Source organism: Pogona vitticeps, chromosome 3 (genome assembly GCF_051106095.1).
Source record: "Pogona vitticeps strain Pit_001003342236 chromosome 3, PviZW2.1, whole genome shotgun sequence".
NCBI classification, from domain to species: domain Eukaryota; kingdom Metazoa; phylum Chordata; class Lepidosauria; order Squamata; family Agamidae; genus Pogona; species Pogona vitticeps.
The window spans coordinates 198824814-198847339 of NC_135785.1; the positions used below are offsets into that span (position 1 = coordinate 198824814).

At 42.8% G+C, this 22526-nt stretch overlaps 1 protein-coding gene across 2 annotated transcripts in view; it reads left to right on the forward strand.

The window, feature by feature from the left end:
- The first annotated feature begins 2028 nt into the window (after nt 1-2028).
- Nucleotides 2029-22526, forward strand: part of LOC110074069 (cystathionine beta-synthase-like protein) — a 41136-nt gene continuing 20638 nt past the window's right edge. The window contains exons 1-3 of one of the 2 annotated variants that reach the window (XM_020783926.3): nt 2029-2137; nt 21046-21273; nt 21450-21556. In XM_020783926.3, coding sequence (XP_020639585.2) covers nt 21047-21273; nt 21450-21556 — 334 coding nt within the window. In that variant the 5' untranslated portion in view covers nt 2029-2137; nt 21046. Of the gene's footprint in view, nt 2138-21040; nt 21274-21449; nt 21557-22526 lie in introns of both variants that reach the window. The other variant, XM_020783925.3, reaches the window with a different exon arrangement.

Sequence of the window (22526 nt, forward strand, 5' to 3'; positions counted from 1 at the left end):
ATGAGTAAGAGCAGTAGGTGAGACATTACGCAAGTAGATGGACTGGTCTGATCTGGTGCAAAGTGGCTTCCTTTGTTTCTATCTCTTTTTCTGTTTAGGAAAAAACCCAGAATCTTTCAAATCTGTCACTAGGGTCCTGGTTTAATAAATTGGTCAAGTGATAGGTAAGCATTGGTCCTTATAGTTGCTGAGTTTTTGATTTCATCTAGGAAGGGAATATTTTTAAGAGCAGGAAGACATTTGTGGAAGATTATTAAATAACTTGTTAAATTCATCAGGTCCAATAAACTGAAATCCCATTCCGTCTCAAATTTTAAGCCCCAAAGGTAGGCATGGGTTTGTAAAGAAGCCTACAGTTGAGAACATAATTGGCTGCAAGTGCAAAATGCTTTTTAACTGTACAGTTTTATTAATGACATTTTTATCCTGGTTAAAACAAAGTCAAGGTGATGAACACGGCTCTCCTAACCTCCCCTTGATTCTTAACAACAGCCATGTGAGGTATGTCAGGCTGGGAGAAAGTTGCCCTAGGGACTTCCATGGCTCAGTGGAGACTTTAACCTCCATCTTTGGATGTCACTGATTTGATCTAAGGCAGCCCTTTCCCAGGAAATCAACCTTGAGTGCTCACTGGAAGGACAGATCCTGAAGCTGAGGCTTCAATACAGCTTTGTTGTACTCCTTTGTTGTACTCCACATACTGTTGAAGCCTACCTTGTAGGATTTTGAGCATAACCTTGCTAGCATGTGAAATGAGTGCAATTGTACGGTAGTTGGAGCATTCTTTGGTACTTCCCTTCTTTGGGATTGGTATGTAGACTGATATTTTCCAATCCTCTGGCCACTGCTGAGTTTTCCATTGATGATAAAAAAGCACACTGGTCCTTTGATATTGGGCTGTGGCACCAAGGTGGGTGAAATGACCTTTAGCCTGGTTTGTTCCTTTTTGCATACCACACATAGAATGATTAAAGTGGTAGGGAAACCCCCCCCCCCCCCATTCTGCGTTGCCTGTTCTAGCAAGCATGTCATTGCTACAACCACTCTGGCAGCCACCTCTGCGAGCTACCAAAAATTTAATGCAAATTGCTAAGCACGTTGGACACCTTACTACTCCCTATACCACACCATGGCTGGAGTGCAATGTGTTCCAGCAAAAATAGTGCACATCTTTATCAGATTTGGTGCAACCTGCTAGTTCAGTACACAGCCTGTGTAGATTCAATAATATTTTCAATTCAAATAATGTATGATTTCTTTCCGAATCAAGGGGGTAATGTCGGCGTATATAATTTTTTTGCGGGGTAAAAGGTAAAAAAGTTCGCTGACCCCTGCTGTATAGCATCCCCATATAAAAAGTGTGCTGCTTATATACTGCTCCATAGCACTTAAAGCACTCCCTGGGCACTTTACATCTTAATTATGCAGAATACACATCCCACCCCCCCAAGCTGGGTACTGAATCATTCGACCTTGGAAGGCTAGATGCCAGAGTGACCCTCAGGCTGGCTACCTGGGATCGAACCCTGGCCATGAGCAGAGTTTCGGCTGCAGGACTGCAGTTTAACTACCGCACCATGAGGCTCCTTTCCCTTCTATGCAAAGAGAAAAGGGGAAACAAGTAGTGAAAGACCTGGCCTCTGGCTTCTTGTGTTGACAATCTGCAGTGGTAACAATGCAGAAGGACTATGTGTGGCCTGCCCAAGACATCCTGCAGCCTGAAGCAGAACAACCGCTGCTTCACTCATATTCGAATCGATTCAGCGACAAAGCCCTGGATTTGTGCAGGATCTGCTCCAGCTATTCCCACTCCGACCACAGCCATCAAGAAGCCACCAAGAGAAGGCAGGAAACCGAGGCTGCGCACAAAGTAACTCGTTCCTTATCGCCCTTCCTCGAGTTTAAACGCAGGACAGGGAAGCGAATCTGCGGCCGCGGGGCAAGACTGAGACGCTGCCTCCTCATTGGCCGCCTGCCCCCTCCCAACGCCCCCGGCGCAGCCAATCAGCGCCGGCTCTTTTCCCCAAACGGTACACACGCGAGGACCCGGTGGCGGCGCCAGGCTGCGCTTCGCGTCTCTTCGCAGGGAAGGAGGGAGGGAGGCTGAGCCATCCTTTCCTTCTCGTCCGGCGACCGAGTAAGAGCGAGGAACGGAGGGGCGGGAAAGCAGGGTTTGTGGGTCTGAAAAAGCTAAGCCAAAGGGGGGGGGGCAGAGATCTATGGCTCTCCAGATGCGGCTGCGGTGGTTCGCTCCTGACCCGGCGGATAGGAACGGGAGTCCCAACAGCATCTCGGGGCGGGGTTGGGCTCTATGTGATTGACCTGATAGCCTTGGAGATAAAAGAGGGGGGAAGAGGAAAAGTGGGGTTGTGCCTAGTGCGAGCTTAGTGTGTGTTTGGGGCCGGGCCTTCCGGGGTACGCGCAGGGGGTGCTTTCCCCCTGAAAAGGGGACCCAAGGTGCGCTTGGCCCACGAGCTTCGGGGGTGGTGGTGGTTTGTGGGAAGCATGCTCCCCTTTCCGGCCGTGGGATGGGTGCTTTTGTCTCTTCTCCTTGATTGCATCATCCTGTGGCGCAGCAGGTGGACTAGAAACAGGATTCTGACCAGGAAGTGGAGCCTCCTGCTGCATGTCGGTGTTGGGCTCTTTTGCTTCGCTTAGGGGGTGCCTCTGTGTGAGCACACAGACTCTTTTCTTCTGCCTTGTTGTGACCTTTCCAGAAGATGAGAGAACTCGGGGCATGATCCCACACCTGTTTACTTAGAAGCCTGTTCCCACTTCTGCGCACTATGTCGTGTGGGAATGGTCTTACACTGAGACTGAATGTGGACAAGAACATTTTTAAGGCCAAGGTTAATATTTATGTTACAGATCTAGGTGAACTGAAACCAGATAAACTATTGCAAGTGGAAATACTGTTAGTGTGAATTCTTGTACATCTTGTTTACATTAACATGAGGTGGAAAATGAAGGCAGGGGAAAGGCACTTTGAAATCAGAGTTTTTGGAGTTGTAACGGTTAGTGTGTGTAAGAGTTCAACAAGAAATACAGAACAGAACAAAAGCAAAAAGAGACCTCATGGCACTTTTTTTGGCTTTTGCTTTTGATACCAGAGTATCTTCTTGCCAAACTACTTTTAAATCCAAGTTACCCATGCGGGAATGGGAATGGAGAGGATGAATTGAGAAATCATGTAATTCATGATGATAATTAGCCAAATGAGCCTCATTTTAGTCCCCATCTTGGTAGAAAGCTTACCTTTCCTTGGTGCGTAGTCATCAGAAACAGGATCTGCCTTAGCATTTTGAACAAGCTCACATTACGCATGGCTTGTGCAGATCCGATAGCTGAAGAGCAGAGACCTTTTCCAAGAGGGTTCAGGTCAGAGGTCAAAGATGTTGGATGTAGTTCCTAGTTGGCAAGATTCCAGAAATTCTTGGGGTTTTTCTTGAAGTAAGCCAGTTGCACAACTTTTCTCCCCCCCCCATTACAACAGGAGAATGATGATGTGAGAATGAACAGATATGATTGCCTTCTGTTGCTGCCAGCTGTCCATCTCCTCCCACCATCCTGAAAAAGTGATAGTAGATATTGTTTATCACACAATTTCTTTTCACAATTTTGTATGCCGGCTGTAGAATTTTAAAAGAAAAGGTACAAAACAGGTAAGCAGAGATCCCTGGGGCTGGTGACTCTCAGGTGGCTGATTTAGACAGTAATCCTGGGCATATTTTCTGAGAAATAAGTCATCATGGTCTTTGAATGAACTTATCATATATGGTCTACAAGCAAATATTTATGTGGAAGGGAAGCTATTTTTAAAACTTCACACTACTTTTGAGGGAAAGCCATTGCAGATTCACCAATCAGCAATGACTGGCTCTTTTTCTATACCTGAATATTTTAGTGTGAGTCATCAGTTTTCTTAGCATTGTGGTTTCAACATAGGCACTTTCGTCAACTCTTGCTGTTGAAGTGCTCTTGTGGTTTACAGCCAGGTTGTATCCAATTCCTGCATTTCTGAAGATGCAAGGAACTGCAAAATGAACGTTCCTTAACACACTCTTCCAAAACTGCATCCTCAGAGATCTGCTATATACTGAAGCAATAGCAGTGAGTTCTCACTTGCATAGTCATACCTTCACTAACCTGAAGGAAGAGAAGGATTACACCTCCTGTTTTCCAATTTGGAAAAGTTTTTTTAAAAAATTACAACTCCCCCAGCCCCCACGATCACCGGAATTGCAGTCCAAGAAGGTAGTTCAGCTGAAAATGATGATTTGCTATGAGCATATAGAACTTTATGCTCATAGAATTTATACTCACATGTCATAATCCTGCTATCCTGCATGATACAGTAGCAATGCATGCAGAGTCTGTTACATGGAGGCTGGAGGACTGGCATCATCCTACTTCCTTTCTATGCAAACAGTGAATGGATAGAACAAGCCTCTGCTTTCTTTGCTTATATAGTGAATTGAGCAGTTGGGTGCAAATGTAAGTAGAGGTACCATGGCGGAAAGCAAACTAATTTGATTGGATTATTGGTTTGGACATCCTGGTGAAACTTTGTATATCATCTATGCATACTTAATTTTCAAAGAATAAAGGAGCCAAGTGTGATAGAATGTTCTGTACTGTACTGTTACTGCTACATCTGCACTAGGTATGTGTGTGGGGGAGAGAGGGAGAGAACCGAGGGAAGCAGGATTGGAAAAATTACTTTTTGAAACTACAGCTCTGACTGTTGCCAGGCTTTCTGTGAGAGTTCTAGTCTGAAAAGTAACTTATCATCTCTGGTATGTGGAAAGAATGACACCTACAGTATTTTGCTTTGTCAAGTGAAAGGATTTCTTAGTCTTTAACACTGTAAAAGCAAAAAGCAAATCCTAGCATGAATGAAAAAAGTAATAGACATTGGATGAAGCAATTGCATGAGGTTGCTGGAACATGTTTTATATGGTTAGCACAGCTGTTTAAGGGAATCTGTCCTGGGCATAATTTACTAAAGATGTAGTAGGTGGGGATTTAATTGCACATACCGATGGAGGCAATGATAGAAGAGACATCTTAGGCTGAAAGGTTCTGCATTTATTCCACCATCTCTTTCTTTCTGTCAGAAAAAGCAACTCTTTTTTTTTTTTGGCAGAAGTATGGAAGTGCTGTCAGTCTGCCAATGAGCATTAATATAGAAAATAATATAATTTTGATCTGTAAAATGATAATAACTGGTGTAATTATGTGTAAGGTTCTAACATGAAGTTATGGAAACAGCATGTTTCTTTTTGATAGCTGAGTCTTTTGATAAATGGTATGATTTTAAGGACCACTTCACAGTTTGCATAGTTTTGTTGATTTTACCCAGCAGTCAGATTTCAGCAACATTCTGCTTCCCTGCCTTAGTTGTTGTTGCATCACTGTTTAATAAATCAATTTCTTTCCTCTTCATCTTTGACATTTTTGTAGCCATGTTTATGTATATAGATCTTTGCAAACAGAAACTACTTTGTGTTTAATTTGAGTATTTTTTGCTTTAGGACTAGTATCATTGTACCTACAGAGGTCAGATGTTTTGCCATCCTCCCAATGTTACACTGTAAAAGCCGTTTTCATTACTCAGTAACTGTTCCAAAGGGGACTGTATTGATCTTCCAACTTTCTCTTTCTACCCATAGATCAGTACATTTTTAGGTGAGCAGGTGGCTAATTTACTTCAACAAAGAAGGGAACTGTTCATGTCTTTGCCCATGCAGAGCTATTTATTCTATCAAATGTGGCCTTTATAGGTGGGATATCTGTGCCTGGGTTTGTGTGGATTCATTGGATATTTCTTGAAGATGGAAGAAGGGAACCCGAATTTATCAAATGCTTAGAAGTGACTTCCTTTGTATTGGGAATCTCCACCTTTGTGGTTCCTTTAGAGTGGTGTTTCCCAACTGAGGGGGGGCGGTCATGATCCACCTGAGAGGGCTCACAAAGTGTTTTCTGAGGGGGTCACAGGTCACCTTATATGTGTTGTAGCCCTTGTTGAAGAATTTCTTCCTTGTCCTTTCAGAGCAGGATATTAAAGTTAATGTGGATGTGTGAGAAACAGGTCCTTTGGGGGAGAAAGGAAGCCTCTACTTTCTGAGAAGGGATGGCTTTACCCCATTAAACATGCCTTTTAATTCAAACATGGCTGTATGTGTGTGTTGCAGGTTACTTGGATATTATAAAAGGGGGTTATGACTTGAAAATTGTTAGGCAACATTGTGTTAGACCAACTTTCCCCAACCTGTATTTCTGGGAGTTGTAGTTCAAAACATCTGGAGGACATGAATTTAGAGAAGTTGCTTTATATCCTAATCCTCTCATAGCACAGGATGTCGTGGTGTGTTTAGGCTGACATGTTGAGGCAGGACTGAAAAGGACATCTGTCTGACTTCAGCATGAGGACATTGGGGACTTTCTGTTTGGTCCCAGACACTGGAGGAAGTGGCATCTGAGTGTATTTGGACATACATTTTCATCTACTAGGGCCTAGTGAAAGCATTCTGGTATTGCCTAATCATTGCTCAATACCCCATGGACAAGGTTCTTCGCAGTAAATTCATGCAAAACAGCTTTCCAAAACCAGCTCATTGTTTCCATTTCAAACAGATTGCAAGTCCTAATAGCAAGAAGCAAAATTAGTAAAATGCTGCAGATTTAATCTATGTAATTGAATCTTAATTCTGGAATTTGAGTTTCTTGGCTCCCCAAATAAACATCATATAGTTGTTGGGGAATTTGAGGAGAGCCTAGAGCATCATTGGATTGGTTGAAATATTTTCCCTTTGCCCACCTCAAGAATTGCTGAATGTTGGAGCTCATTTTGAAATATGTACGTTCTTCCAAGGGCCTTGTTAATTTGCCGTGTCAGAACTGCCTAGGGACTCCAGATTTTTTACATGATTCCCCATTTTCTCCTTCTCATCTAACATGTAGAGCAGGAACAAGGAAAAATAACATTGAAAGAGTAACTGTATATCCATCTTTCTGGCACTATGTAATTGGTTGCTCCACCCCAAATGTTCTTGGCACCTGGCTTTTGGCAAGCATCACATTGCATGGCCCATCAGTTCTAACTTGCCTTGTCTTCTAGACAAATCAAGTCCCACTTGCCAACAGCTAGACATTTTGACTGTTACAACTTAAGTACTATTACATGGGGCTTCCACACTAAATTGTATTAGGGTTTTTTATATTTACTATTTAGATTAAGGAAGTGGGCTTGTGGAACAAAGAGAGTGCACTAGAAAAGACAGAAGTTTTCAAGTGTCAATCTTACTAATGAGTTCTGATTATTATATATTCTTCCTCATTACCTCAACTTCATTTCCATTCCTCCTTTCATTTGAAATATGGCATCCCCCTTTAAAGCTCTTCTTTCTAGATGTCGATGATGATTATGATAACGACTGCGTGATGTAAGGAAGTGCAAAGATAATGTACAGTATTTGGCTCCTTTCCCCCTTTTCTGTGTTTCCTTAACAGAGGTTGGTGTGAGAAGGCTGCTGTGCTGTCAAAAAGCCCTTGCTAAGTAAGATGAAACAAGCAAGGCTGTTTCAAGACCTTTCACTGTCCAAATCAGCCCCCCTTGACAAGGTTATAGGACCAAAAAGCAGTTACGTTATTTTGATATATGAGGCAGAATGTCCCACAGGCTCTTCTCAGTAGTAAAAATAAAATAGCAAAGTAAATACCGTGTTTCCATGAAAATAAGACAGGGTCTTATATTAATTTTTGCTCCAAAAAACGCATTAGGGCTTATTTTCAGGGGATGTTTTATTTGTTTCGTGTACAACAATCTACATGTATTCAGATACAGTCATGTCATCTTCTTCTGGTTGCTGCACAATGGTGCAGGGTGGGGTTTCACTTAACTGGGGTGTATTTTTGGAGTAGGGCTTAAATTATGAACCGACCCGGCAGTTAAGATCTAGCCAGAACCATCCCTCAAGGAGACGCTGATGACATTTCGGCACCAGGTCAAAATCTTCCTGTTCCAGAAGGCTTTTAATTGAAATATCAGTTGTGGGTCTGATGGCAATTTTTAGAGTATATATATATATATATATATTGCATTTTAATTATTTTACCCTTTTATTTTGCCTTTTTATTGTATTTTAAGTGTTGTAAGCCGCCCAGAGACCTTCGAGTAGTGTGGGCGGCATATAAGTTAAATAAATAAATAAATAAATTATAAGCATCCGGAAAAATCATACTAGGGCTTATTTTCAGGTTAGGGCTTATTTTCATGGAAACAGGATAAGTAACAATTTGATATCATACAATGGCATTCAAAAAAAGCAAGTTGAAGGGGCTGCATGACTCTACCCAATGGTAGGGCCAGCTCTGTTGTTGCAGAATAATTATGCAGAGGGCAAAACCCATGAAAGTAATATGCAGAAGTGACAGTGAGAGATGACAGAACCCATACAGTGCTATTTCTGGTAACAAGGTTACTTGGGAAACATTTCTTAAGCATACTCCCTTCAGTAAGCACAATGGAGCTGATGTAACAAAGCTGAATATTGTCTTCAGAATCTGAAGCTTTCCTTTATCAAAGAGTCAGATAGAGCTACACCCATGAGTCAACACTGCGCTAGCTTTGGCTCAGGCTGACTCAGCAAAAATAGGAAAGCATCATTGATTTTTTCCATGACGCACCACATTCATGACACATTGCTGAGTTCAGTAAATACAATGGGCTTGGGGAAAAATCATTTTCAAGAGAGAATATTAGGTATGGTTGTTGTGGGTTTTTCGGGCTCTTTGGCTGTGTTCTGAAGGTTGTTCTTCCTAACGTTTCGCCAGTCTCTGTGGCCGACATCTTCAGAGGACAGCACTCTGCTTCAGAGCACAGAGTGCTGTCCTCTGAAGATGCCGGCCACAGAAACTGGCGAAACGTTAGGAAGAACAACCTTCAGAACACGGCCAAAGAGCCCGAAAAACCCACAACAACCATTAGATCCTGGCCGTGAAAGCCTTCGCAAATACAATATTAGGTATAGTAACCATTCTTATGAAAAAACATCCTTCTCCAAAGTTCAAAGGAATGCTAATTGCACTTCAAGTGGTCCCATTTCAGTTACCAGTGGGTACATAGCACGTTTGAAATCTTCCCAACATTTAGAAATCCCTGCATATAGAAAACTGGAATATCAAGGAGAGACCTAGGTTATAATTTTTCTCTCAGTTTGGTTGTATTTTGTTGTTAGGGTGGTATAAAGAGAAAGGTCAGTAAAACAAGGCCTCTACACATTGACATGTTTTGACAGTGCTCTGGCTTCTTGGTGTAAATAACATGGAGGCTTTCATAGAGACCTTCCCTATTAGGTATCTCAGCTGTTCAGTGCTACTTGTCCTGTGTTTTTGGCTCATGTGTGAAATGAGCAGCTGAGATGCCTAATAAGGTGAGCATTTTGGCAGAGAGTCTTCGTTGCTGTTTGTAGTGGGTAGGAGAAAAGTCCTTCCCGACTGATGTCTTGGAAGTGTGGCTTGAAGAAGCATCGAAGTGTTGCTTATAGGTTCTGGATTAGTCCAGTGGTTTTCAACCTTTGGCCCTTTAGCTATTTTGGGTATCAGTTCCCAGAGCCTCCTCCAGCATCACCAGTGGCAAGGATTGTTGGGAATTAGAGTACTGAACAACTAAAATGTTTGAGTGGTAGTTCCCAAGCTTGGGTCCCCCGTTGTACTTGGACTACAACTCCTAGAAATCCTGGCCAGCACAGCTAGTGGTGAAGGCACCAGGAAGTTTTAGTCAAAGAACAGCTGGGACTTGTGTTTGGGAAGCACGCTGCTAAAGCCTCCAGACTAGGGCAACGTCCTGCTCAGTGCAGGAATGCCAAAACTAGTACACCCCCTACCCCACCCTTGGAGGACTGTTCAGCTTTAGCATGAAGGCTTCCAGTGAGGGAAAACCCTCTACCTGTTCCCTCAGCTACTTAGCTGCCCTATCTAAATCAGTATTCTCCCAATTTACAGCTAAAATCTGCTTTCATGTAAGCTAAGCCTACTGGAACTAGCTCTGTCCTCTAGGGTGGGAAAGAATCAATCTTTGCCCATATCATTGTGACAGCCTTTTCAAGAGTGCTATCACTTTCCCATGCCATTGTTCTGTACAAATACTCATCGGCTGTAATTTTGAATGCCTTCTCACATGTACTACTGTCATGGGAGGTAGACAAGACAAAACCTTTATTGGCATAAAGAGAATAAAACATAACCAAACTGGTTCATTGAGTGCCCCACGCATACAAAATCCAGGAGGTAGGAAAGCAGAAGACCAAACCCTTTAAAGACATTTAATTGAGAGTGAGGCTTCCCTTTCTCACAGTTGAGCTGATGAAATCTGCAATTCTTTCCAGAATGTCAGGCACCTCCACAGATAACATAAAACAGACTGTCCACATCAGATTTTCCCTCCAATTTTAACAGGACTGGTGCCACAAATTTGGAACGATCACTCTGGTGGAGTGGACAGTGCAGAAACATATGGGCAGGAGTTTCCAATGCACCCTGCTCGCATGAGCAATGTCTTTCGTGGTACGGGATTCCTTTGAACCTACCATATAGTGAGGTTGCAGGCATGACATTGCATTTGCACCTTTTTTTTTGGTTTGGGAGGTACAGTATCTGACTACCCCACAGCTCTGTGTTTTGTCTTTGTTGTTATTCTCTGTTTTCCCCTAAAAATCTTTGTACATTTTGCTGTTGAAATTTGTTGCAATAGTTTTTGACTGGTTTTACATTCTGTTGAGGTCATTCAGATTTTCAGTCCTGTTTTCTCAGACTATAGCAACCACTTCTAGTTTTGTGTAATCTGCAGATTTCCTAAGGGGTTTCTCCCCTCCAATTTCATTTCAGACTTTTATTTGCTCGTTTTAAAGGTTTAATTCTAATAATTACCCCAACTTTTTCTCCAATGAACCCAAGGTAGTGTACTTGTCTCTCTTCCTCCTCTGTTTTACCCTTACAACAACCCTACGAGGTAGAAGGAGAAAGACTGGCTGAAGGCCCCTTGTTGGCTGAATGGGAACTTGAACTTCATGGGCATGGAGGGATTTGAGATTTCCTAAATCCCAGCCTCACACAATCATCCGAGACAGCTGGGCTTGCAACTCTTTTGAGCCCTAGCCTTATAGCCAATACTCAGGAATACTGAGGAGAGGAGATCCACAACATCTGGAACATCACGCATTGTTGACTGCACTCTAATCACCTTTCCACACTGCCTCTTATAGCATAAAGGCCATAGATTTCAATGACTCTGCCCTAAGAATGACACATTCTAAATCTAGCTCTTGTTTTTATTTGTTTTTATTTTCTTCCATTTGTGCCAGACATCTATATTTCTGCATTGGAGCCAAGTTGCAGTAACATTTAATAATTTGGAAATACCCACAAGCAGGGTTGTGGACTCAAGTTGTGGGACTTGCTGTCAAGTTGGACTTAATTTTGCACCAGTGTCTCAACTCTAGTTTTTCCCCTCCCGCCCATGACTCAGACTCGACCTGCGACTCAGAAGGCACCCACCTACCCTCTCTCCCTGTCTCTTTTTCTAGAGAAAAAAGCTTATTTTTAATAGGGACTCGGACTTGGAGACTGGGACTCTGGATTTGGTACAAAAGGATCAGACTTGCTGACATCCCAGCCCACAATGTTCTGCAACGCCTCCTAGTCTTGTTAATGTAACTGATGAGACTTAGGAAACAGATACTCCAGTTTTTGCTTGGCATGATCCTCAGTAAGGCTGGTGCTGAGAGTTCACAGCATTAGGGTTATATTTATCATAACAAGCATGATGACTGCTGCTTCCATTTCAGATTGGGGACACTGAGTCAGCGTTTTTATTTACTTCTGTACAAGTGGATGTTACATAATCATGGCACGTTGTGAAGTAACTGAGACATACACAGTAGTATTTGCATTTGCCAGTAAGAGTAAATTTCAGAGCATGGGAAAGTTACAGTTTTTGAATACGGCTTCCAAGATTCTTCAGCCAATAGCCAGAATGTAACTGTATTAAAAATTTTACCAGTCTCTGATCTACTACTGTGTTCATGTTTGTATAACTGGATGGTTTAAGAAATGTCCTGCCTAACACACCCATGCTTGATTCAGGGTACACCAAGAACTTTTGTTATTACTCCCATGTAGCCACACAGTGTATTTCTAACATGTAATCATGGCACTGCAGAGCTGAGGGTCATCTATAAATTTGTTAACCGGCAGCTGATCTGCACTCTTGACCATCTATGTCTGGTTCAGGAGGGTAACCTCCAGGGCTCTGCAGGCTGTACACATACAGTGGGGTCTCTACTTAAGAACTTAATCCGTATTGGAAGGTGATTCTCAAGTTGAAAAGTTCTTAAGTTGAAGCAAAATTTCCCATAGGAATGGACTGAAAACCAATTAATCCGTTCTGGCTGTTTTTTTGTTATGTAGAGGTGCGTTCGTACATTAACCAGAGCTGGTTAATACGTACTCTACCACTATGGGGAGAATTTTTTTTTTAACCTAAGATGACCTAAGGTTAAAAAAAGAGCAGGAAAGGTTTTTTTTCCTGTTCTTATCTTGGATTTCTGTTCTCAAGTAGAAACAAAATTTAGCAAATGGAGCTGTTCTTAAGTTGGATTGTTCTTAAGTAGGGACGTTCTTAAGTAGAGACCCCACTGTACACTTCTGGACCGCCACCTGTGGAAATACTTTTCTGCACCCCACCACCACCTCCAAAGAAAGTTTTTTAAACTGAAAAAGTCCCTTCTACCCTTTTAGTGGCCATTTTAAAAATGCAAACTTTTGGGGGACATGAGGAATGCAAGTGTGTGTGTCGGGGAGAGGGCACAGAATGAGGTAAAAGTGTTCCCAAAATTTCTAGGGGACTTTTTGAGCCAAATACAGTGGACCCTCAACTTACAGATGGCTCCACTTACAGACTTTTTGAGTTACAGACTCCTCTGGCCGCAAAATTTAGGTTCGACTTGCAGTCGGAGAATCGAACTACAGACCAGGAAAAAAAAAACCCAAAATGGGACAAAAATGTCAGCTTCACTTTATCCACCCCTGCTCTTGTCCCTCACATTTTCTTGTTTTTTCAACATTTAGCAGGTGTAGTGGAAATGTACTTGCACATTTTCAACATTTAGCAGGTGCAGTGGAAATGTACTTGCCTATTACTTCCGTTGCGGGGCCAAGGGGAACTGGGTGGAAAGAAGTGTCATGGGAAAAGCTTTGGGCACATTTACCAGAAGTGCTCTGTCCTGAAATACTGTAGTTTGTTTCAGCTTCTGCTAATATACTCTGAGAAAAATTGGGGACTGTTAACGGCAGTGGTTAAGAAAAAGAACATTATGATATTTCAGGCCAATTGGACAAAAGCTTGTACATTTTAAATTACAGATTATTAGCAATACAGTAGAACAGGATAGACCGTATTCCATATAGGGTGGAATCAAATGGTTGCAAAGGGGCACAACTGATGGCACCAGAAAGGGCCGCCTTAATGGGAGCAATCTCCCTCAAAATGACCCTGCCATTTGCCAGGGAATTGCTACAGCCTGTCCCAAGAAGTAGACACTGCAATGAAAAGGTTCAACTGGGACATGGATCAGGGACAGACTAGAGTGCATTTCTCCACACGTCGTGGGATTGCCAAGATATAGATTGCACTAGACTGCTTTACAAGTGCTCCAAATTGTGATCCATTTCCCCTTGTAATCACAAGCTCAGTATGATGTAGTGCACATTACAAAAATGCTCAGAGGATCCCAACTTTTGCTTTCAAAATTGTTTCTTTTTTGATATCAGCTGCACAGAAATTTGAATATACTGTATGATTGTAAACATGCCTGATATTATTATTGGTGATTTATTATTTGTTTACTGTACAAAAGACATCTGTACATTAGTGCATTATTACCACCACAGGAAACAATTCCTCAGCTCTGTGAAACTAAATCTCTTTTGTTCAAAGCTAATATTCTGTATCCCTCACCCTAATGTATCATATAGGCCTGACAAGTAGGGCTGTCTGCCAGACATATGAGGGATAAAGATGCATTTACAATTCACCTACTTAGTTTTATCACGATTGGGCGATGACAGTGGGTAAGACACTTAGACTATTTGTGAGTGCTGCTGGTGTCCCTACCCCTTCCAGGAACCTAGCAGGTCTCCAAACACTAATTTTTAGGGCTCCAATATGGGGATTTGAACTAAAACTTTTATTGGCTGAACAGAACTTGCATCCACTGTTCCTTCTTCCTTGCCTGGCTCCCCAGGAGGTTGAGTTTCTGATACTACCCTCCCCTGGGTGCTATGTGTCCAAATGGGGCCCTAGTTGACTTCACTGGGCTCCCTGAAAATTCCAGACCCAAAAGCAGGAAAGAAGGATGAAGCCTGGGCCGGGACACAGACCATTCAGCAATGGCTAGTAGTGTCAGATGAGGGGGCCCAGCCCCCCCCCCCCCAAGCTGCTCCTCCTGGAGTCCTCTTCTCACATTGATGCTTTCGCCTTCATCATTGGAATTGGGTCAGAGTGGGTGCTGTGGCTCCTGACAGATGGCAAGTTTTCTAAAGTTGAGGTGCTATGGAGCTCACAGTTGGGGTCTTGCATCCCTAGCCCCCTCCATGGCCAAAAGGTCTGGGGCGAAGTAGGCTGTTCCAGGGGTCTTCCACCCAGCCCTGTACTGTACCTCCCTACACATCCCACTCCACTGTTGCCTCTCCTCATGATTGTCCTCATATGGGCTTCCATGCTTGCTCCTATGTGCAGATCTCATAGGAAGCAGCACGGCTTAGTTTCTTGGCCATCTCAGCATTACTGCTGAATATGCCTGCTCATTCACAGGTGGTAGGAGGTGGGCCAGCCCCATAAACATATCTCAGCCCACTGCTTACAATGGGAATGGGCTTTCTAGTGGATAGGACAATCTGATTTTGTTTAGGCACAATCCAGTTCTCAATTTTTAAGCATAAATGAAAGGAGAACTTGTGCTTATTCTTCAAACTTTAGCCAAGAGAAGCTTGGAACACAAACCAAAAGCTAAGTGGGGCCCTGGCATGGACTTCTTGTACTTGTTCCTTTGCCAACCCTGGCTGTTCAGATTCTCCTTGTTTCACTCCTGTGAGGTTGTTTATTTTCGAGTTCATGGTAATAAAGGCAAGCATGGGAGGAGGAAAATACTTATTTTTGAATAACACAAACCAGAATTCTTGTCAAAGAAGGAAAGAAAGAAAGCTACAGAAGCTGGGGAAAATAAAAGGATTAAAATTGTATTTTAAATTGCCTATGTTCTGTGGTGATTAGCCCAGGCACAGGAGCATGTGGTGTTTCTTGGTTACAAGTTTTGAGAAGTCTGGCTTCCAGTTCCCAGAGTCCCTCTGCCTACAGGGCAACTAGTGTTTAGAAAAACTGTCTTACCTTCGTAGGCAGCTGCTCAGGAACAAGAACAAAAAAAGGTTGATACAGGGTTTTGCATGTGGGAGTAGGAGAGTCCATTGGTTAGGTGCGGGTGACTTCAGACCCTGTGTGTTTTTTGTACCAACTACAGAACGCAGCGATAGTTCCGATGGAAAAACATGTGGGAACCCAGCTTAATCAAAGCCAACAGCCACAGTTTCCAGTGAAAAAAACTAGACGTGCCTCTGTTGGTTAGCTGTGTTTGCTCTTCAGCTGCTCCCATGACAGTTTTCTGAGATTTATTATTTATTTATTTATCTGCTCATTTATTTGACTTCTGTATTGCCCATCTGGCCAAAGCCAGATGGAAAATAATCATCTAGCACAGTGGTTCCCAACCTTGGGTCCCCAGATTTTCCTGGACTAACACTCCCAGAAGCCATCACCACTAGCTGTGCTGGCCAGGATTTCTGGGAGTTATAGTCCAAGAAGATCTGGGATCCACAGTTGGGAACCATTGATCTGAGATATGCATTTCTACCTGGTATGGCAGTCCGGAGTCAGAGGAAGTGGCAACAATTCCTCCTTTGTCAGGCATCTTTCAAAGCTATTGAGTTAGTGGGTGAACCAGAGGATTGACTATCCTACTCCTCTTCATACTGTTGTAAGTCAGCCCACTTTTTGTACTAGACCAGCGTACTGGACCAGCCTTGACATTAGGCAGCTGCTTTCAGTGACAGATGCTAAAGAGCGAGGTCAGGCTCCCTACCTATTCCTCTTGAGAAATAACCCCCCCCCCAGCTTTCCCCTAGGGCATGCATTTGAAACGGGGTAACACAAATGTGTTACCAACACATGACTTACAGGTTGGCTGAAGGTACTAGTCCCTCAAGCATTGAATGCTGGGGGTGGGGGCAGGATGTGATGTTGGAGAATGGATTTCTGTGTGCCACATGGCCTTTTTTGCCCACCACTCAATTAGTGGGCAAATGTGCAAGGGGGGGTATACCATCATCCAGTGGCACAGTTGGTAGCTGTGTTAAATTGTTTCAATGAAAGAAGTGGTCTGTGACAGTAAAGAGCCTGAAAGAGAGTCTACTGCAGTTTACAGTATATTTAAAAAGGTGACAATCAGATGAAGTGGGTTGCAGTCAATGAAAGCTCATGCCAAAGAAAACTTGTTAGCCTTCAGTGTGGATAAGATTTTTTTTGTTGGTTCTGGTCCAGGAAAATAATGTTAATCTCAGTGGGATTACTCAACAACCCCACCCCCAGACAGAAATTTGCATGTATTACTTCAAAATGTGGTAAGCCAGCCCTGATGTTTCCTGATGTTCAGGTAAGTGTGGTCTTGGACTTTTGCCCAGAATCTTTCCCTGACAGCACAATTGGATTCAACTGCCAGCCCAGTTGCCTTCCACATTTGGACTTGTGAAGACACAATGCCTTTTGCCTTATGCAGTAGATTATTACCTCTTGCAATTAGGTTGTGGATCACGGCTCTGGTTCTGAGATTTTAGATAATTCTGTTGCTGTCATTTTTGTCTTGCTTTCTCTTACTGTTGTATTATTAGTTCTTCCACTGATAAAAGGATAGAAAACTGACCATTACGCTGGCATGTATCTGCAACGTAGAATTACCTTTTATCTGCTTCTGTAGCCCTTTACAAATGCTGACTGTACATCATCATCATCATCATCTTAGAACTGTAGAGTCAGAAGGGATCATCAGGTCCAGCCCCTGTCAAGGAGGCATAGTTGGGAATCAAACTCCCAACCTCCTTAAACCACTGAGCTACCTAGCAGTTCACTTACTTGCTGCCAAGTTATTCAGTATTGTACACATAAATAAAAAAACGTGGTTGTGTGCTTCATATTTTACTGATACTGTACTAATTTCTCCATTATTTCAACTTCTGTGCTTCAAAAAATTCCCTCTGTTTTCTCTCACTTCTCTTCACTGAAAAAGGAAGGGGAAAAAACCCAAGCCAATCAGTTAAACTCCTTTTCATAAATTTAATTCATAGAAGAGCTGTGCCTTGATCTAATGAATTTACTTTGGATGCAGAAGGTCCCAGGTTCATCCTGCAGCTCATAAGGGATTGATATATATTTTTAAAAAAGAACAGTAGTCATTTCCACTTACATTGCATGACTTTTCCAGGAACTTTGTTGTTAGACTGCCTGAGGGTAACACATCTCTTAACCTGCAAGTCTAACTTCTGAGCTCCAACACTTTCCTTGCTGCTTTGATCTGGGTGCTTTTGCTTGGAGCAAGAGTCTTTTCTGCTTAACACCAAACAGGCAGGATCTGAAACAGCCGAGTGATCCATGGAATCTGCTGACATTCATTGGCCACTGCTTGCTCAGGGGCTGCAGTTTAGGTATCTATATACTTACTGATCTTTGCCTTAATATTGCCTGTTAATATTCATTGTTTATAGTTTTATATTGTCTTTTAATGATGTTAGCCACCATTTCATACTCAATGGTGTTAGGGTTTAAATATTGTCATTCATTGTTGTAAGCTGCCTTGGGTCCTTTTCAATTTGCAATGAATGTGTACTAAGATTGTCATAATCTTCCCACGCCATATACTTAGATTCTGTGCCATGCAAGAATTCAACCTCAATAACTTTTTGCACTGCCACATTTGTCTCTTATACAAAGAGATTCCATTCGAGCAGGGATGGTGGGGGACCATGTGGACTTTAAGATGCTGATTTACCACATCTTCTGCCATCCCTCACCAGAAGGTACGCTGATCAAAACCAGTGGGAACTGGAGTCCAACAACATCTGCAGGGCAGTTTGTTTCCCACACACGCCTTAGAACATGGGGGTGCAACAGAGGTGTCTTGGGCAGCTGGACGAATGCCATTTTGTCATAGCAATTCATTGTCCAGGCTCCACGGTTTTGGTGACATGACTCTGCCAACCCCTTACGAGGGGCAGGCAGTACAGATTCTTTTTAGTACATCTTGAAGTTGGACGCAGTGATGTCGCTTTTCCCATTCCAAAACCTGGGTCTGTCCTGGCTCCCAAGATCTTTTGGCAGAAGGATAGCAACCTGGGTATGCTGCTTCTCATGCTGCCTCTAAAACTGTATGGGTGATACTGAGGGATCAAGGAGGAAAATGCCCTGTTGTCAATTTGATGTATCTGCCTCTGTAAATATGCTAATACCAGAAGACTCCAGTTTGTTTCCTGCTTCAAGGAATATCACATTCACTACATGATACAATCTGCTTATGTGCAGTATTTCCTGGTATTGCGACTATGCTGGATTGTGCTGGTACCTTGATTTTCCAGTCTTACAGGCTTAACTTTGCTGCTGACTGCTTGTTAAATCTACACAAAGAGCTTGTGTTCAGTAGTTTCCCTGACTGGATCTTTAGACCTCCACATCCTTGGCATACTGGATGAAAAGACAATACAGTGGTGCCTCAACTTAAGAACATTCCGATTTACGACCATTTTGAGTTGCGACCAGCTCCGGCCGCAAAATTTTCTTTGACTTGCGGCAGGAGCTTCGAGTTGCAACTGAAAAAAGGCAGGGAATTCAAATTTGCTGACCGTTGGTAGGTGAAGAGGCTGCTTCGTTGTAGCTCTTTCGCCCCAACGGTTAGAGTGAGTGTGATAGGAGGAGGCTTGGAAGTGCCTGGAGCTGCTTTCTGCTCCTGAGTAAGTACATTTACTTTGTTTTGCAGAGTGGGTTTAGGTTTGGGGGGGGGTTATGTTTTTGTGCTGTGATGTATTTTGTGTTTTGGTGTGTTTTTTCCTCCAGTCCCGTGTGTGTGTGTTTGTGTTTTTTCCCCCAGCCCCATGGCATTTCGCTGGGACTGGCTGGGGGGGGTTGTTTTTGAGTGTTTTTCCCCCGCCCCATAGTGTTCCGCTGGGGCTGGCTGTGTGTGGGGATTGTGTTTTTTTTTCCCCAGCTCCATGGCGTTCCACTGGGGCTGGCTGTGTTTATTTTTTGTTTTGGTGTGTTTGTTTTTTGGTCCCAGTGCATTCCTATGGGGCTTGCAGTGTTTTATTTTTATTTTAATTTTTTGTTTTTGTTTTGTTTTTTTTCCGGCCGGAATGGATTATTGGGGTTTCAGTGATTTCCTATAGGAAATGGTGCTTCGACTTATGACCATTTCAAGTTACGCCCATCTTCTGGAACAGATTATGGTTATAAGTCGAGGCACCACTGTACATGGTTAGCAATATAATGGTAGAAATAACTGTTTTTCTGCAAAACAGATATATTAAAAAGGTTATGATGTAATGAGGATTGAGAATTGAAGTGTGGATATACATTCCAGAAGCATAAATTCATAATTAAAAAGAAAACCAGGAGGGTGTAATTTAATTTTCCTTAACATTGTGAGATGTAGCTGGTGTGATTTGTCTGTGTGTGAAAGAAGATTGTTCCAAGCCATGGCTTGGTGATAGGCACATGCTTTGATACAGAAGATCCTACATATAGAGGTTGACCACACTGACAATTGAATCTTCAGCACTGCTGCCAGAATAGCATCTTCCACTGCACCTGAGATAGCAAACTAGTGTAGTGGGGGTTCAGGAAGAACAGGAAAGGGCATGGTATTGGTACCATTCCCCCACCTACCAAACCTACTGCTTGATGTGATGATCTTGCTTCACCTAATGCCAGGGCATGTCCTGAAGATCAGTTACCAGTTGGCTGATTGTAGGGAGAACTTTTGCTGAAATCCCAGAGAGCTGCTGAAAGACTCTACTGGCCTAAAGTAACTGGTGGTCTGATTCAGTGAAAGAAAGCTTCATTCAGTCAAGGATTAGGCGGGAAACGTGTTTTGTTCCTAGGATGACTCATCCAAACAGGCATTCTTGCTACAAGCAGTTTATCATCACTCACCGCCGAAGAACTAATGCATGCATTTTCCTGTCCCTGACAGCGAGGGTGGAGATTATTTTTCCCCACCAAATTATTTTCAGTTGTGGGCTGGTTATTTTGTGGTTGCTGAGATACAGTTTTGAAGTTGCCTGTATACTCCACCAGTCCTTGTTTATGTTTTTATTTTTCTGGATCCTGTCCTTGGTTAAAAACAAGAAGAAGACTATCTTGCCTTATTTTGCCTTTTCAAAAGAAGGCAGAGTGGTGCATTCTTAGAATGTTAAAGTGCACAGGCAGGCACCAGAAATCCTTGGGCTTTGGGCCTTCTCCCCTCAGTCTGCAGAAATGCAATAAACCGAGGAAATGAGAGATAGGCAATGAGCATTTCTAGCTTTTGGTTTGGTTTGGTCATGTCATAAGAAGAGACAGAAGAAGCAATGAGGAGATGTAGGAGGGTTATAGACAGTCTGGGCTCATGTTTGAGAAAAGATAATTCCGTACTGAAATATTTGTTCAGAAGCACTTCTTGAGCCTAATACCCATATATACAGTGTGGTTCTGTTTTTGGCATACCTTTCAGAATGCTGAATAATTTTAAAGTTTAAGAATAGTACATTCTCTGCAGTGTTTCCTGTACTGTAGTTCTTTATTTGAGACTGAAAATATATACGTACCACTTGGCATTTATCCGTAGTCACCGTCTTTTGCAAATGTTGAATCATATTAATAATAATAATATCTTTTCTCTCTCTTGAGGTCAGAATGCCATCACTTCCAGCAGAAGCTGAAATGGATGCCTTGTCTTGCTCTCACTTCTCAGCCAGCATACCCAATGGAATGCTGGAGAAGGAGCCTGGAAACACTATAGAGAAGGAACCTTGTAATGCCACAGAGAAGGAGAGGAAGTGGATCAGGCCTGACACGCCAAGCAAATGTACCTGGCAGCTTGGGAAATCTCCCGAAGAATCACCACACCATCATGTTACATTGTAAGCAGCAATTCAGTAGAATGGTTAACTGAGGCAGATCTGTGTGCGTTTTAGTGGCAATGACATGACCGAAATCCATGTCATCCTATTTGATCTTTGTAAATTGTGTTCAGATGTTGGTGGACAACTCTATAGTTTTCATCCTTTAAACCCCTTTCGGTGTTTTTGTGTTTTAGGGCGAAGGTTCCAAATATTATGACAGACATCCTCAAGAAAATTGGTAACACTCCCATGGTGCGAATCAACAAGATTGGGAAACACTTTGGTCTTAAATGTGAACTTTGTGAGTATGTGGGAGGGTAGAAAGAACTGTAAATGTAATTGTCATCCATGTTATTGATAAGAGAGGCCAAAATCAAGAAGAAAAATCCATTCATGGTTTACATGTTAGCCCAGCGATGGCGAACCTATGAGCCCTTTCTGCGGGCACGTGAGCCATAAGCCACCAGATCACTATCCCCCTCCCCCAGCAGCCAAATCTCAGGAGGCGGCTGCAGCTGCAGTGCACTTAGACATGCGGAGGGTCAGGATCCAGAGCAGCTGGCACTGGTGGTGGATCCTGAGTGGAGTCTCGAGGCACCTCCATGCACAGGATTCCCCCTTTCACTGCCACTTCCGGTTCCGCTGCCGCGGCAGCCTGCTGCCTACTGTTTTTTTGTTTGTTTGTTTTCAGTTTGGGCACTCGGGCCCAAAAAGGTTCGCTGCCGCTGTGTTAGCCCATTTCTCTTTTACGTATTTTCAGAGCAATGTGGCCACTCTGGGCTTGCTGATTGTACGCTTGGCCAGTTTGAAGTACAGTGGTCAAAAACTGGCAGGTTAAGAGTTACAGCTTAGGAGAGCTCAGAAAAGTTACATTTTTGAACTGTAGCTGCTGGAATTCTAGTCGCGCCTAAAACAAAAAGTATTTCCAAATTCCTGAATATTGACTACAACGGTTAAAAGTCTTCCCTAAAACGGAAGAAAAAGTACAGGAAATCCTGTGGGTGCTCAACCTTCTGCAGGAAAAGGATTTACAATCTGTGAAGCATGGGTAGCATAGCACAAGAGTTATCTCTCAATTTAGTCCTTTATCATAAAGCTACTTGCCAGTGGGAGGAAGACAGTACTGCAGTGATTCAGGGTTGAATTTACAATGGGTAAATCAAAAGTTTTAGACTTTAGGGGGAAATAATTTTTGGACCACAACTGGGAATTGTAGTGCAAAAAAAAAGTGAATCTTTAAAACTCTACAACAGCCTTACTTTTGACACTTT